Source organism: Prenolepis imparis, unplaced genomic scaffold (genome assembly GCF_030444845.1).
Source record: "Prenolepis imparis isolate NDT839.2.m4 unplaced genomic scaffold, iyPreImpa1.0 SCAF_20, whole genome shotgun sequence".
Lineage (NCBI taxonomy): Eukaryota > Metazoa > Arthropoda > Insecta > Hymenoptera > Formicidae > Prenolepis > Prenolepis imparis.
The window spans coordinates 363,662-379,621 of record NW_028141178.1 but is presented as its reverse complement, the minus strand read 5'-3'; the positions used below and the strand labels follow the sequence as shown (position 1 = coordinate 379,621).

The 15,960-nt window shown below is 41.4% G+C and overlaps 1 protein-coding gene across 1 annotated transcript; it reads right to left on the bottom strand.

The window, feature by feature from the left end:
* Nucleotides 1-4,583: 4,583 nt before the first annotated feature.
* Nucleotides 4,584-15,487, bottom strand: LOC145946747 (uncharacterized). The gene is made up of 3 exons (XM_083056499.1): nt 15,409-15,487; nt 5,975-7,284; nt 4,584-5,864 (listed from the first exon to the last, which is right to left on the bottom strand). Exons 1-3 carry the CDS (start codon nt 15,485-15,487, stop codon nt 4,584-4,586), a joined length of 2,670 nt encoding a protein of 889 aa, XP_082912625.1.
* Nucleotides 15,488-15,960: the final 473 nt, after the last annotated feature.

The window sequence follows — 15,960 nt, the reverse complement described above, 5'->3', positions numbered from 1 at the left end:
CAAAAATCTTGTCTAAGTTAATTTTTTTAAGAAAATCTATTCCTAAAATGCAATCGTCAGAAATATTAGCAACAATAATAGGAATCTCTACTTTATGTTTTCCTAATTCAATCAAAACGTTAACTTTATTTTTGACCTCAATTCATTCTCCCATAGGATATCTAAGACAACAATTCTTTGCTTCGAAAAATTCTTTAGGTCCTTTAATAAATTTTTCACTAAGAATGGAGACATCGGAGCCCGTATTTATTCTAAACTGACAGATTCTTCCATCTAAATTACCCTTATAATAAAAATAATTTTTAATTTTACTTATCCTAGAACATTGTGAAATATCTGGGGCAATCACGCAATGAGTCAAACCTGCCCCACGAAGTTCGACTAGTCCTTGTTTTCCGAAAGCGATGGACATTCGGAACGGAAGTGACCCTCAGCGCCGCATTGCCAGCATTCTTTTTTAGCTTTCGGACCGTTTTTGTAAAAATTCTTATTTTTATTTTCAAATTTCTTTTTACCAAAATCTTTCTCTTCTGTTTCCTCGGTTTTTTTGTTTATTTTCAAATTTGTGGAATTTATTGAATTTATCAAATTTATTAAATTTATTATATTTGTTAAATTTATTGAATTTATTATAATTTTCTGAATTTCCATTTTGATAATTTTTATTTTGTCCTCCTCTTCGGCTCTTGTCCCTGTGCTGACCTTCAGCCTTCTCCTTTTATTCCCGCTTTCCCGTGCTACTTCGCTTCTCTCCGCTTCCTTCCTCTTCCTCTCCTCTCTGGGGGGAAGTGCTTTGGTTTCGCAGCTGTCCACCAGTTGGACATCTGCTGTTTGCCTTGACCCTTTTTCTTGAGGGGCTTGCTCGTCTCTTGGTTGGTTGGCTCCTGCTATTTGGCTTATTGCCACCCCTCTCGTACCTTTCTTAAAGGTAGTGCACGCATTGCCTCCTACTCTGTGGTCAGAGGGGAGGCCTCTATCTTTGCAGATGGTGCAGCTTACCTGTGCACTGCATTCTTTGGACAGATGCCCCTCCACGCCGCATCTGTAGCACTGCTTGCTTCTGTCGGCGCTATTAGGGTATCTGTCCCTGACATGACCTCTTTCCATACACTTAAAACATTGGATGGGCCTGTTGTCTAGCATTTGTACGCTGACAACTGCCCATCCAATGTTTATCTTGCCCTTTTCAGCTATGATGTTGGCTGCTTTTAATGGACACTTCGCCCGAACAGTGCTAACACCATTTGGTGACATCTTTTTATCTCCTACCTTTACTTCCGTCTTGTAGCATCCGCCATCACGAGCAATGGCTTCTGCTATTTCTGAGGAGGTAATAGATTCCTCTAATCCTCTTAGTCTTATTTCGGCCATTTTAACTGGCAGATCTATTTTTACATCCTTCCTTTCGTGTAGAGCTGCTCTTAAGCTGTCTGCCAATTTATCGGCGCGCAAGTTGCCGTCTTTCCCGGGAATCTCATATATGAGGGCGCCAGTGACAGCCCTCTTTATGCGCATTCCCTCAATCCCGATATTTTGTATCTGGATCTTATTGCGGGCTTCTGTCATTACTTCATCATATTTGCCCGGGGGGCAAGTGATAGTTATGGCTGCCATTCTCGGCTCCTTCCTGGTCTTTGATACCAACTTTGTTTTCTCCTTGTTGGTATTTTGACCAACCTTAATGTTGATTACATTTTTCCCTCCTTCTTTTGGAGCATTTGACTGCTCGTTATTGTTGGGGGTTGTCTTCTTCTTCTTTCTTGCGACCACCCATCTTTCTTGCGTTGCTTGCGTTGCTTGCACGCTTGGAGTGGTAGGTTGTGGGTTACTTTCTTTTTGTTGGTCTTGTCAGTAGCACTGATAAGACTACTCTTGTTTCCCTCCTTGGCTTTGGTGGTTGATTTAGCCTTATTTATGCCTGCACTTTAGCCGCGTTGGCAGGCGGGTTAAGCGTTGTAGGCTTCTTATTCTTCATCTCCTTGTCCGCTTTATTTCCTTTTCCCTCCTTTGTTGTATTATTACCGGAGGGGAGGGGAGGAAATCGCTGCTTGCCTGCTTTCTGCCTCCCTTTGCCTATTCATCATTCTGGACTCAGGTCGGCACAGGATTACCCAATCTTTTGTCCAGTAGCCTTTCCATAATGCCTTCGAGTTTGCCATCCATCTGAGTTCTCTTTCTGTTTCTTCCTCTTCCCTAGTTTTCCCTCGGGTAGTCACGAATGGTCACCCAACCCCGCGGCCCCCGTCGCAAAAGAACCCACCCCAAGACCCCGGGGAAAACACCCCCAGGAGAAAAAACCCCCGAAAGCATCCCCCCCGAGAAGACGGAACGAGAACCCCGCGGCCGAGACCGCAAAACTGCATGGAGGGAGGACAGCGCCAAAGACGCCGTGCAATGTCCTCCCCTAACGGTGCCATGCCACCGGGCGATTGAAGTCAGGGCCGCCTACCCCTACCGACTCGTGGGCGATAAACCCTCGAGGCAGCCGGGCCTCGTGTCTCTCGGCTGAGAGACTTCTCCGACGTGCGGAAAACATTCCGCACGCCGGAGAAAGTTATACGGCAATATTGCCGTATTGGACGCTCTTGGCACCCATCTATCCAGCGAGATGGGTGAGCCCTCTCACCACGACAAGGTGGCGTCCAACGAGAGAGGTATAACTTAACCTTTTTTTTTTTTTTTTTAACGTGTGGAAATGCGCGACCGCATACCCCCTCACCTCGGGGGAGGTGAGAGGGTTATGTGGGGCTGGGATCAACGCCCACCGGGACTCAAATGCGTCCCGGGGACTCCCCCGACCCACTAAAACCACACGGTGGCCCTCTGAGCGCTTGTGCAGCGGCCCCGGGAATCGCTTTCGCATACGCCGGGGCCGCTGCACGCTGAGCTTGCGCTCCAAACCTTGATAAAAGGACCGGATTTTACTCCGATCCTGGAAGGAAAAGAATGGGGTCACCCATTCTCTTCCCCCTCGTGAGGGCCCGCGTGCAATGGATCTCCGGAGCCCCCGCTCCAAAGATCCTGCGAGCCCTCCGCCCCCCGTATCACGGCTCCCTCCGTCCCCGGAGGGGGTTAGAATTCGGCCGTGACACGGGGGGCACCTCCCGGGAGACCCCTCGAGAGAGGGAGTATCCCTAAGCGGAAGAGAGGGGCCCGTGAACCTCGCCCCGTGGGGCGAGGATCGTGTCCCCTCCGTTCCGCTTCTCTTTTGGTTTTCTCCCGGGGATCGGGCTCCCTCCGCGCCTTATCGTGCAGGTACTCACCGAAGCACCCGTGCCCGGTGAGCACCTGCACAACTCTATAAGAGAGTCCGAATTCTCTCGACAGAACCGGCTGAATTGCTTGGACAGCGCGCAGACCGGCCCTCGGTCGGAGTAGTTCGTCCGACCATCGTTCCACCGCGCGCTGTCTTGCCCGTTGCCGGGCCACTTCCGCCGCTTTCGGCGTCAGGGCCAGGCCCCGCTGGCGAAGGTCTCTCCTATGCTCGTACAACTCCTTGTACACCTCCGCCAGCAGGGTCCAAGGTATCGACCCCGACACCACGCATGCCGCTTCCACGGGGACCGTGCGATAACCGCGGACGATTCTGATGGCCAGCCTCCGCTGCAGACCTAGCAGCAGTCTTTGGCTCGGTGCCATCAGGTCGCCCGCCCACACAGGTGCCCCGTAGAGCGCCATAGATCCGATCGCCCCCATGTAGAGGCGACGGATCTTCTCCCTCGGCCCCCCGATGTTGGGCAGCAAGCAGCCAATACTATTGACCGCTGCCCTTATCCGGGGGGCTAAACGGCAGAAGTGTTCCCGCCAGTTCCATCTGCTGTCGAGCGTGAGTCCCAAATATTTCAGGTGGGACTTCACCTCGATTCGGACTCCCTCTACCTCTATATGGGACCGAGGTGATCCCCTCCTTGGACCGTTGAAGTGGATAACTTCAGTCTTTTGGAGGGCCACCTTCAATCCCAAGGCGCGGATCCGTCCAACGACGAGTGCCAGACCCACCGATGAAAGTCGGCGGGCCCCCTCCCAGTTGTCACCCCGGGCAAGCACCAGCGTATCATCAGCGTAACACACTAGGTGCATGCCCGGGAGAAGTGCGCCCCGCAGCACCCAATCATATCCGAGGTTCCACAGGAGTGGTCCTAAGACCGACCCCTGCGGAACCCCCCGACTCATCCTCCTGCGATGCGGCGTTTGGTACCGCCCCGTGTACGATATCCACCTATCGCTAAGGTAGTCCCCGACCACATCCTGTATGTACTGAGGCACCCGGTGATACCGGAGTGCCTCGCGGATGCATTCCCAGGGCAGCGTGTTAAACGCGTTTGAGATATCTAAACTCGTCCCGATCAACACGCCACCCCTTGCCGTTGCTTCATCCGAGAGGGCCTTGACGCGCATAATAGCGTCTATCGTCGATCTGCCCTCTCGGAATCCGTATTGGCATTCCGCCAAGTCGGGTCCTACCCGCGATAGATGGTCCCTGAGGCGGGCAGCTACTACCCTTTCGAATAGCTTGCCCGCCTCATCCAGTAAACAAATGGGGCGGTACGCCGCAGATGAGTTTGCGGGGCGCCCCTCTTTCCTCAGGAGAACCAATTTCGCCTCCTTCCAAATATCGGGAAACCGTCCCGTCCTGATATTGGACCCAAGGATCTGTCCCCACCCTCTTCCTCCACGTCCGGAGGAAAGAGAGTGGTGACCACCTCCTCTAACACATCGGGTTGAAGACCCTCTGTGATCGGGGGTCCACCGGACTGCAATTTCTTTCTTACAATCCGGTATGGACGCCCCCACGGATCCTTATTGAGGGTCTCCAGGAGCTCGTCCCAGGCCCGGGCCTTGGCCTCCTTAATGGCACGTTGGAGGGATTTCTTCGCCTCTTTGTGTTCCCCCAACAGCTCGGCCGCCTCGTCAACCGTGTGACGCCTGCGTCGGCAGTGGGTGTACCGGTGTCTCGATCGGATGCACGTCGCACGTAATCGCGATATCTCCTGAGACCACCAGTACACCCCCCTCTTCTTATGATTGGCCTGGCTCCTCGGCATGGCGGAATCGCAAATTTCCATTATTGCCGATCGGAACCAGGCCGCCTCCTCGTTTGCGTCGCAGGCGTCAGGCGCGGGAGGTTCTTCCCATGCCTTGGCTGCGGCGGCCGCCATTAAGGCGTCCTCGTCAAGGCGCTTAAGCGCCCATCGGGGGGACAGGGGTGTACCGCGTCTTTCCTCCCGAGGGCGTGGCCGGCGTCCTAAGGAAGGGTCAGAAACCTCCATCCTTATATTTCTATGATCCGATAGGGTCTCCGACCCCACCACCACCCGCCAGCCACTTACCATACGTGCGGCTTGAGGGGATCCCCATGTAACATCTACTATGGATCCCCCGTTGTCCCGCACGCAGGTAAACTCTGACCCTCTGTTAATGACCAGAAGGTCGAGTTGTGCCCCCCACTCTTCCAGGATCTCACCCCTTGCATTGGTCACGGGGGAACCCCACGCATCAGATTTGGCGTTTAGGTCCCCCATGACCAAGACTCGGCCTGAGAGGTGGCGGTTTATTTCATCCGCCAACCTACCCAAGTACTCCTCAAATTGGGTGAGATCCCTATTGGGAGAGTAGTACACCCCTACCACGACGGTTTTCCCCCATCTTCCTGACACAAAGCCCTCCCCTTTCCCCATTAGGGATAATGGTAAGGCTTCCCTCTCTCCTTTGCCAACAATGGCAACAGAGCCCAAGGTGTCCCCTAGCCAGTTTCCCTGCTGTGGGACCTGGTACGGCTCCGCCACTACCGCCAGGTCGATGTCCCACTCCGCCAGGTGTTGCATGAGCAGGTCTTGCGCCCTGGCCGAGTGGTTAATATTAACCTGGAGGAGGTGAGCAAGGTGTAATTATGCCTCTTGACAATGCTCACCTCCTCCAGGTTAATATTAACCATTGTGAGCATTGTCAAGAGGCATAATTACACCTTGCTCACCTCCTCCAGGTTAGCCTCCTTAGCAGCTCTTACTTGAGCTGGCTTCTCGGGTACTTGTTTCCCCTTATCCCCCCCTTCTTCTTTTGTTTTCGGCTCCTGCTTGCTTCCGTTCCCTCCCCTTTTGGTTATTTTGGCATAGGCGCAGGCCCTCCCCCCGTACCTGTGGTCGGCCTTGCGCCCGTAATCTTTACAATACGGGCAGCAAGGCCGCTCTGTGCATCCACCCGCCTTGTGCCCAGTTTTACCACAGCGGTAACAAAGACCGCTGCAGTCTGTTTCCGCCTTGCATGTAGCGCGAGTATGACCCGCGCCCATGCACCTGAAGCACTGTAGAGGGCGGGCCTCCAGTGTTTCCACTTTTACTGTGGTCCAACCAACCATTAGTGGGCCAGCTTTCATTATCTTGCTGGCCGCTATAGTCGGAATTTGTGCCCAGCAAGAACTCAGGCCGTCCCGGGGGGACCTGGATATTTTACCAATTCTGATATCCCCCTCGAGACAGCCTCCTGCCCCGGCCAACGAGGCCAAGATGTCTTCTGCTGTCGCAGAATCATCCAGGCCGGAGATACGCATCTCCGACCTCTTTATAGGGACGGAAACCCTGATTCCCTTGGGTTCAAGGGACTTCTTCAAGGCCTCCGCCAACAATTTAGCCTTTTCGGCATTTCCCTCCGCGGTTACTTCGTATAATAAGCCCCCAGTGGCGGCCCTCTTTGGTCTGAGTGACGGAATACTGAAATCCTGTAGACGAATCTCTTTCTGGATTCCGGCCATTGCTTCGCCCAGAGACCGTTGGGTCGCCACTCCGTCGGCGTCTGTGGTCTCCATTTCGTTTCCCCCATGAGATGGCATACTAATCAGGATTGCCGCTCTCCTGGGGGGGCGAATGTTGGCCTTCGGTCGGCTGGCTTCTTTCTCAGCGATTCCGCCAGTCTCCTTTGCCGCTTTACCGCTCTTCACTGCTGCTCCCCGGTTCGCTGCTGCTACTATCAATGGAGCTTTCGCCTCCTTCTTGATAGACTGAGGATTCTCGATGTTCTTCGTCCCCTTCTTCTTCTTATTCCTCTTCTTCCTCGTCTCCGCCACCGTCCACTCCTGCTCCTCTTTCTTGTCATGAGGAGTAGAGAGTATTTTGACGTCAGTGCAGACCTCCTGGATTGAAATAATCTTCGGTTTCTGCACTGCCGTCTTGCCCACTTTTTGCCCGCTCCTCGGTGGAACGGAATTCTGTGAAGGCTGTGAAGGTTGTGAAGGCTTTGTCTTCAGTACCCTCTTCTCCTTGGGCTCGTCCCCGAATTTTGCAGCCGCTGCTGCGGCATATGTTTCATGGAGGCAATTTCCGCTTTAAGTTGGCGGTTTTCCTCCATCAGCTTGATATTCTCTTCGTTTGCCGTGCGACGACAAAGTTCCTTTGTGGCCGATGTGACCACCTCAGCCGCTAACTTAACCTAACCTTTCTTTACTAATTTTCTACCTATTTTACATGTTTACATTCTTTACGTAAAAATTTACGTTTTTTTACGTGAAAAAAATAAAAAAATTATTTTTTTACGTGTAAACGCATATCACTGATTATAACATAATATCGTAATATATATTCTAATATATTATAACATATATAATGTATTACAAATATTATCATTATCATTAATAATGTTACATGATTTATTATTATAGTTTATATTTTTAACAAAGTAAAAGATTCAAACGCCTAGTACTTATAAAACAAGGTTAAAGAAATTTTTAAACGACCAACTGGCTAGTGATAATGCGTTTATTTATCGTTACGTTTCGAAATTAAAGATCTGAATTTCCACATTACATATCTTATAAAAAAGAATATTGAAACGGATTTGGTTGCGTTGTTTTCTATTGAGTTCTTAGATGAATTTTATTCCTATAATAATAGTAGTTTAAGAAGTAATTTTTATCACAAACAAAAAACTAGACTATCAAATAAATTTAATAATATCTTGGACAAATATAAAACTAACAACAATGTTCTTAAGATATTGATAAATCGAAATGGCTCGTTAACCTGAGTGATAGGATTTTACCGGAGGCCGTTCAAAATGTTTTATGCTTGGGTGAAAGTTTTAGTCTCCGAGTCAATTAGACGACATCTTTGCTATCATTCCTAGGAATGGTATTAATGAGATCTTATATAGTTTTAATAACTACCACCCTAGATTAAAGTTTACTTATGAACTTGAAACGGATGGCTCGATAGAATTTTTGGACACTAAAGTCATTAGATGCAATAACAATCTTATCACTAATTGGTACAGAAAACCAATCTTTTCGGGTAGATATATTAATTATTATTCCGGCCAACCACATAGATACAAAGTTAATACTATAGTTAATCTCACAGACAGAGCGATTTTACTCTCTGATAAAAGGTTTCACGATAAGAATATTTTGACTATTAAACAAATTTTATCTAATAATTGTTACCCGATACATTTTTATAATAAGATTATCAATAGAAGATTAAAAGATCTATACTCAATGAATGAGGAACGTACAAATATTAAAAATAAGTTTGATCCCTCAAAGTGTGTGGTTTTTCCGTATATTAAGGGCTTAAGAGGAGATTCGTCGATCGTTGAATAATTACGGCTTAGAGGTTTTACACACAGTACCAAATAAACTCGATACTTTGATTAAAAAAGAAAAGGACCAACTTGAACCGAACAAAAGAACGAATGTTGTTTATAAGATTTCTTGCAATGATTGTGGTGCTTGTTACATCGGGCAAACAAAACGACATCTTGAAACGCGCATAAAAGAACATAGAAGTGACATTAGGAAACACCAGAGTAATCATTCGGTGGTTAGTAAGCACAGGGTTGCAAGAAATCATGAATTTGATTGGACGTCGGTATCAATCTTACACAACGAATGTAATTTGAAAAAGAGAGAAATTAGCGAAATGATTTGTATAAAAAAACATAGAGATGCGATTAATCTGCAGAAGGATACGGATAATTTGAACGCGATATATGACACTATTCTTAACGTACTTTAATATCCTTGACTAATGAATTTGTTATTGTCACGATTTTTATATATTATGTTTATGTTTATAACACTTTCTTTATATATCTCAACATTCTGACTTATACCAGCTTACGTTAGACTTTTCTAGTCACTGTGTAAAATGATGACGGAATTTCCACTCACGTACGGTCATTTCACATACTGACACACTATATCTATAGAAATTGCAGATTGTAAGGTATTGTTTTTACATGTATTATATGTTTTATTGGCTTATATCATTATTATAACATCTACGAGCCTTAATGGTTTTTGTTATTTTAGTCTGAAGAGGACCCGATATAAGGTCGAAACGTAACGATAAATAAACGCATTATCACTAGCCAGTTGGTCGTTTAAAAATTTCTTTAACCTTGTTATATTTTTAAATAATTTGAATATACGAGTAAATATTTGATACTTTTTTTTTAAATATTTTTAAATGAATAAAACAAAAATATATATAAAAGTTTATAAAAATACAATGAATATTATTATTATTATATTTGATAATATTTAATAAAATTTAAGATATTTGAGTTAAAATAATAAAGTTGATATCTTTCTTAATATTTTTTAAAAGTTAATTTTTGCGTATTAATTTTGTAATATGAAATTTCTTAGACCCAATTGCACCAATGTTATTTTAACTTTAAGTGAGACTTGAATATGTATCTATCTTTAACTTTCTTTCTAAATAAATAAAGATATTATATATTTAAGTCTTGCTTAAAGCCAAAGTAGGTAACGTTGATACAATCGGGCTTTAAATATTTAATTTTACAATTTCTAAATTCTCAATAAGAAAAATATTATAAAAGAATAAATTAGAATACATAAATAAATAATTAAATAATATAATAATAATATAATAATAATAATAATAATAATATTACAGATTATTCATTTGGACGGTGTGCAAGTGCGCCCGCCAAAAATGGCACAATTTAATAATGGCAACGTGCCATATGAATTATTAGTAAAGTCTAATACAATCGTATCAAATATGGGAATATTTGATCCAATTAGTTCTTTAGATACACTACCTGAATCAGTCGAATTTTGTGATGTATTAAATACTACAAATCGTATTAGTAAGTATTCTTTCATTATATTTTTAATAATTTTTTTATTATTTTTACTTATTATACTATACAATTTGGAATAAGTTAATTTTTTATCTTATCTTTTATATATTATTAATTGTTTTTCTACAAAATATATAGCTGTTATATATTGCTGTTTTTTTTAAATCTATATAGCTATTAATTGCAAATTACATACTTTTTTAAAACAAAAACAACGTGTTTTCTTTATATTAATTAATTTCTTTCATTATTTTGTGTATAAAGATATTAAAGTAAGATCATCGGTAAATAATTATTTTATGAGATATTTCATAATTTATGTAATATTATTTCAAATTATAGTATAAAATATCTTGTAAACTGTTTATTTTTTCATCCTACCATTATAATTTTTTTATAGAAATATTGCAGAAAAAAATTAATTTATTGTATATATTTTAAAAAAATATGGTTTCTTTTAAAAAATTTAAAATGATCTTGCCCTGATCTTGACAACGTCAGCTAAGAAATATAAAAATTTTTTTAAAACTTTATTATAATTATATTATAAATAATAAAATTTAATTTTATTCTATTTTTTCTAATTAATTGTATACTTTACAGTCTTAAAAGGATATGTAAAAACAAATTTTTAAATAACGATAGATAAATTAAATAAAATTATTGGATGCGGTGCAATAACAGATGGTGTGTATAAATTAGAAATACACATTATGAATTTTATAGAGGATGATTATTTTAAATATGATATTAAAAAAGGGGATCATATTGAAGTAATCGGGATTATGCAAGTAACAAGTAAAAACATTTATTATATATTATTATACATGTTTTTAATTATTAAATCAATAACTAATAATAAGAATTTTAAATAATTATTAATATATTTAAATAATTACTAATAATATAATTAAATAATTCTCTCTCTCTCTCTCTCTCTCTCTCTCTCTCTCTCTCTCTCTCTCTCTCTCTCTCTCTCTCTCTCTCTCTCTACTTGTACATACTATACAGATAAAGTCATATATAAATCATTCATATGTCGTGCTTACATATATGTGTATGTACATATAACACACATATTAACGAAAATTTCAGGCACTTTTTTATTTTTACTAAGTTTCTAAACTGATATCTGAAGATTCACTTATATTCCTTTATTCAATTCTAATGATGAAGTCGTGTTATTTTGTATATACAAATTATCAATAAAAAGAATAACCTGTCTAAATAAATTAATCGTTTGGTTGATAACCATACAAATCTTTTAGGATCTCATTAAAATCTTCTTTACAATTCCATTTACAAAAAAAATAATCACATAAACATAGTCGACAAGGAACGATTATAGGATCTCTCATAATGACAACGGACTACGACAAGTGAATCTCAACGAACAGATCAAGTGCGACATAACAATCAGTGCGGCCATTACCGCTCTCCTCAGGCGGCCACGTGTCGCGATATCCTTCGGACTTCTCCATACATTTTTCTCGTCATAAAGACCAAAGACATTTTATTTTCCATTTTGTATATTCTAACGTTTCTTGATTGGCAGAAGGCTGGTATTCAGTGCCGCCGTACATTATTATAATAAATTAGAATTATATTGTTGTGTGAAACATCGCCCGTTTTGATTTTGTGGTTTCTGCCCATATTTCCGCCTCACTCCAACCAACCAGAATTCTCACCGGACTTTTATCTCAATAGTAGTATTGTTAGTAATACAGAAAGATTGAACATTAGATTTATTTAGATTAATATTATCATCGGAATTATCCGAGTTATTTTGTGCGGCATGCAAATTACTAGCTTGTAAAATTTTTACCGCGCCTGCAAGCGATTTAATGTGTGTAACAAGAAATTTGTCGATACGCGTACACTTAGCATCTTTAAAAACAAGTTGTTTTAATTCCCTAAAATATTCTTCGCTGCAAGCGGAAGATGCTGGCCGACATTATTGCTGTCCATAAAGGAAAGTGTCTAACAATTTTTAATAAATTGCTGCCAACTTGAGGACACCAGTATGGATTCGGTTTTTCGCCAGTATCACTTGGTTTACTTTCAATTTGTATAGATTGCAAAAAACTTGTTATTTTCATACCGCATTTATCATCTAAATCATCTATCAAATCTTCATTTGTAAAGTCTGTATCATAATTAGTATCATAATTAGTATCATACATTTTATCGTTTTTTATTAATTGGATTAATCTTCGTTGTGCAGTAAGGCATCTAATTTGTTCATCGGTAATTTCCTCTTCAGTATCTGATGCGCATACAATTAAAATGTCACGACAAATCTGACGAAATTGATATTAATCCTATTGACTCAGACAGTAATATAGAAGATACTAGCGCTAACTTAAGTTTTACCTATCTTAATAAAATGGAAAATTGGAGAGGTAAAAATAATAGTCCAAAGAAGCGTGGAAAATATTTAACTGTGTGCCCGGACGTTGAAAATATTCATCTAAAACCAAAATTCACAACCTCAGTACCCTTATTAAAAAATGGTAACACTTTAGCACCGGTAGTTCTTGGAAAAAATTCTACTATGCTTATTAATACATGCCCTTTTGATGCAATTGCTCAGACGTTACTAGTCGGTTATTATGATTGGACAAACTTCCATTGTTATGTAGAAGAAGCTCAAAGTGACATGTTCCAGTTTATTAAAAAATTATCGATATATGGATCTTCCATAAAAATATATAAAGAAGGAGCACTAATATTAAATAAGTTTATCACTCCTGTACATGGAACTATGAATTGCTGCTATAATATCTGTAATTTAGTTGCAAAACTTTATTAAAGGACGAATTCTCCTTAAGCATAAATGTAACTTGTCAGAATTGCCAACACGCACAAAATAACAACTTTAATATTATAGATATTAATGTCAAGCCGTTTTATAAAGAAAATATGCGCGCCTTACAACATTCGATAAATGAAAAATATATTTACGAGAACAAAAGATGTATTCGTTGTGACAGAGAAAACGTAGAATGTTCAGTTATTTGTGATCAACTGCTTTTTATTAATATAGAGTGTTTACAATCGACACATCTAGCAAGAAATTTAAATATATCAGATTGGGAAGGAACATTCACATTGAGTCACGTACCCGTAGATCTCCTATTTCATGATTGCATGTATAAATTGCTTTCCGTTATAGAGTATCAAGGCACATCAGATGCAGAAAGTGTAGGGCATTATATTGCAAACATACGCAGGCTGACAGGAAAATGGGAAGTTCATAATGATCTCTGTAGAGATAAAAAGCCGCTACACAAAGAATGATGTTACAAAAAAGAAATTATCTTTATTAATATATATTAAAATATAAAACACACTATTATTATACATATGTGCCACATCTTAATTATTCATTTTAAGTTCGTTTAATATCTATAAAACAAAAATAATTTTAAAGTTTAAAAGTAAAAAAATTAAAAAACCTCAAAAAAATAAAAAAAGATAAAAAAAATAAAAAATATATGTAAAGTTTTAACATATTATTTACATTTTAATATATTTATATATATTTATACTTCACAATTTACACACACACACACACACACACACACACACACACACACACACACACACACACACACACACACACACACACACACGTTTTTATTTTACTATACCAAAGCATTTACATTTTAGTTTTTGTTATTTAGTTACGCTGAAATAAATAATGATTAATCAATGAGACATAAATTTTCAATCAAAGAATATTCATTTTATGTTCAATTTTATTTTGAGTTTAATTAAAGTTTAATTTTAGTTTGAGTTTAGTTTGAGAATTTTAATTTAAGTTTAAATTTAGTTTAATTTTAGTTTGAGAATTTTATTTCAGTTTAATTTTTTAGTTCAATTTTAGTTTGAGTTCAGATTGAGAATTTTATTTCAGTTTAATTTTAGTTTAATTTTATATCAAACCTGCAACTTATTTTTTTTACATCTATACCGTAGATTTTATATAAAAGATTCCGCAATTAAATATACAAACGATTAGAAGGCAACATCCGCTTCACAATTCAAATATCTTTAAAAATAAAAAAGTTAGCTCTTACCCCTACATTTAGAATCCGGTACTTTCACCCCAGTACTGGGGGTACAAACGAAACGAAAAGCGGTACAAACGGGTACAAACGATTACGAACCAGCACGCGCTTTCAGATTTCGAATATTTTTAAAAATAAAAGTTAGCTCTTACCCCAATTTTAAAAATGCGATACTTTCACTCCCGTAGGGATACAAACGAAACGAAAAGCGGTACAAACGGGTACAAACTATTACGAACCAGTACCCGCTTTCAGATTTCGAATATCTTTGAAAATAACAAAGTTAGCTCTTACCCCTATTTTAAAAATGCGGTACTTTCACCCCCGTAGGGGTACAAACGAAACGAAAAGCGGTACAAATGGGTAGAAACGATTACGAAACAGCACCCGTTTACAGAATTAAAATATCTCTCAAAATAAAAAAGTTAGCTCTTATACCTATTTAAAAAATTTGGTATTTCCACCCCCGTGAGGGTACAAACGAAACAAGAGGCGGTACAAACGGGTACAAACGATGCTGAATCGAACTGCATCAAAAAATTACGTTATCTTAAAGTGGGATGCTGGCGATTTTTCAACCCTTAATAACTTGCATCCCTTTGGGATACAAACGAAATCAAAGACGGTACAAACGGGTACAAACGAAGCGTAATCGAATGCTTTTTAAAAAAATCCATTTTCTTAAAGTCGGGTGCCAAGTTCACATAGGTGTATTACTCTACAGGTCATCTTCCTCGGAGCCGGTGTCCTGTCCGCCCTGCGCTTCCATTTCAGAAGCGGAGTCCTTTTCCTCCAAATTTTCTCTTAGCCTCCTCCTCTTTCCGCCTCTCATTGCTTGAGGGGTGTTTTCCTCCTCCTTCGCTTTCCTCCTTTCGGTGTTCGGGAGGGGCGTCGGAGCCCTAGTGGAAGAAGAAGAAGTTGTGGGTCTCCTCTCCTCCTCTCGCCCTTCTTGTGTAATGGGCTGGCTTCTACTTAATGTAGTAAGAGCCAGCCCTCTTGTGCCCTTTCTCACTGACGGGCATGATTTTCCTCCAGAGCGGTGTCCTGCTGGGAGATTTTTGTCCTTACATATTGGACATTCTACTTTCTCCCGACAGGACCTCGCTTCATGTCCCTTGCCGCACCTAAAGCACTGCCCGCTGCGGTCTTCTTTGTTGGGGCACCGCTGCCTGACGTGGCCTCCCTCCAGGCATTTATAGCACTGGAGGGAACTGTTTTCAAGCAGCTGTACCCCAACTATCGCCCACCCTATCCTTATTCTTTCCGCAGTCGCAATTTTGTTCGCCGCGGTTAGGAGGCATCTGGCTCATGCCGTTCCCATGCCATTTGGGGACATTCGTATGTCCCCAACCTTGACCTCTTCCTTTTCACATCCCCCGGCTAGTGATATCGATGTGGCTATTTCCGGGGGAGTGATCGATTCCTCGAGTCCTCTTAGCCGGATCTCCGCCATTTTGGTGGGTCTATCCACCCTGACGCTGTCCTTTCCCGCGAACACCTTTCTAAGGTTTAGTGCCAGCTTATCAGCCAGCGCATTACCATTCTTGCCGGGGACCTCAAATATGAGGGCCCCGGTTATTGCTCTCCTTATTTTGACTCCCTCTGTGATGCCGAGGGAACCAAGGCTTATTCTTGTTCTTGCCTCTCGCATAGTCTCCTCATACTTGCCAGGAGGGCACGTAACGGTTACTGCCGCCGTTTTTGGTTCCCTCCTGGCCTTTGTCTCGATTTTGGGTTTGGTCGGTTGTCCCTTCCTCTTCTCCTCCATCGTTGTCTGTCCTTG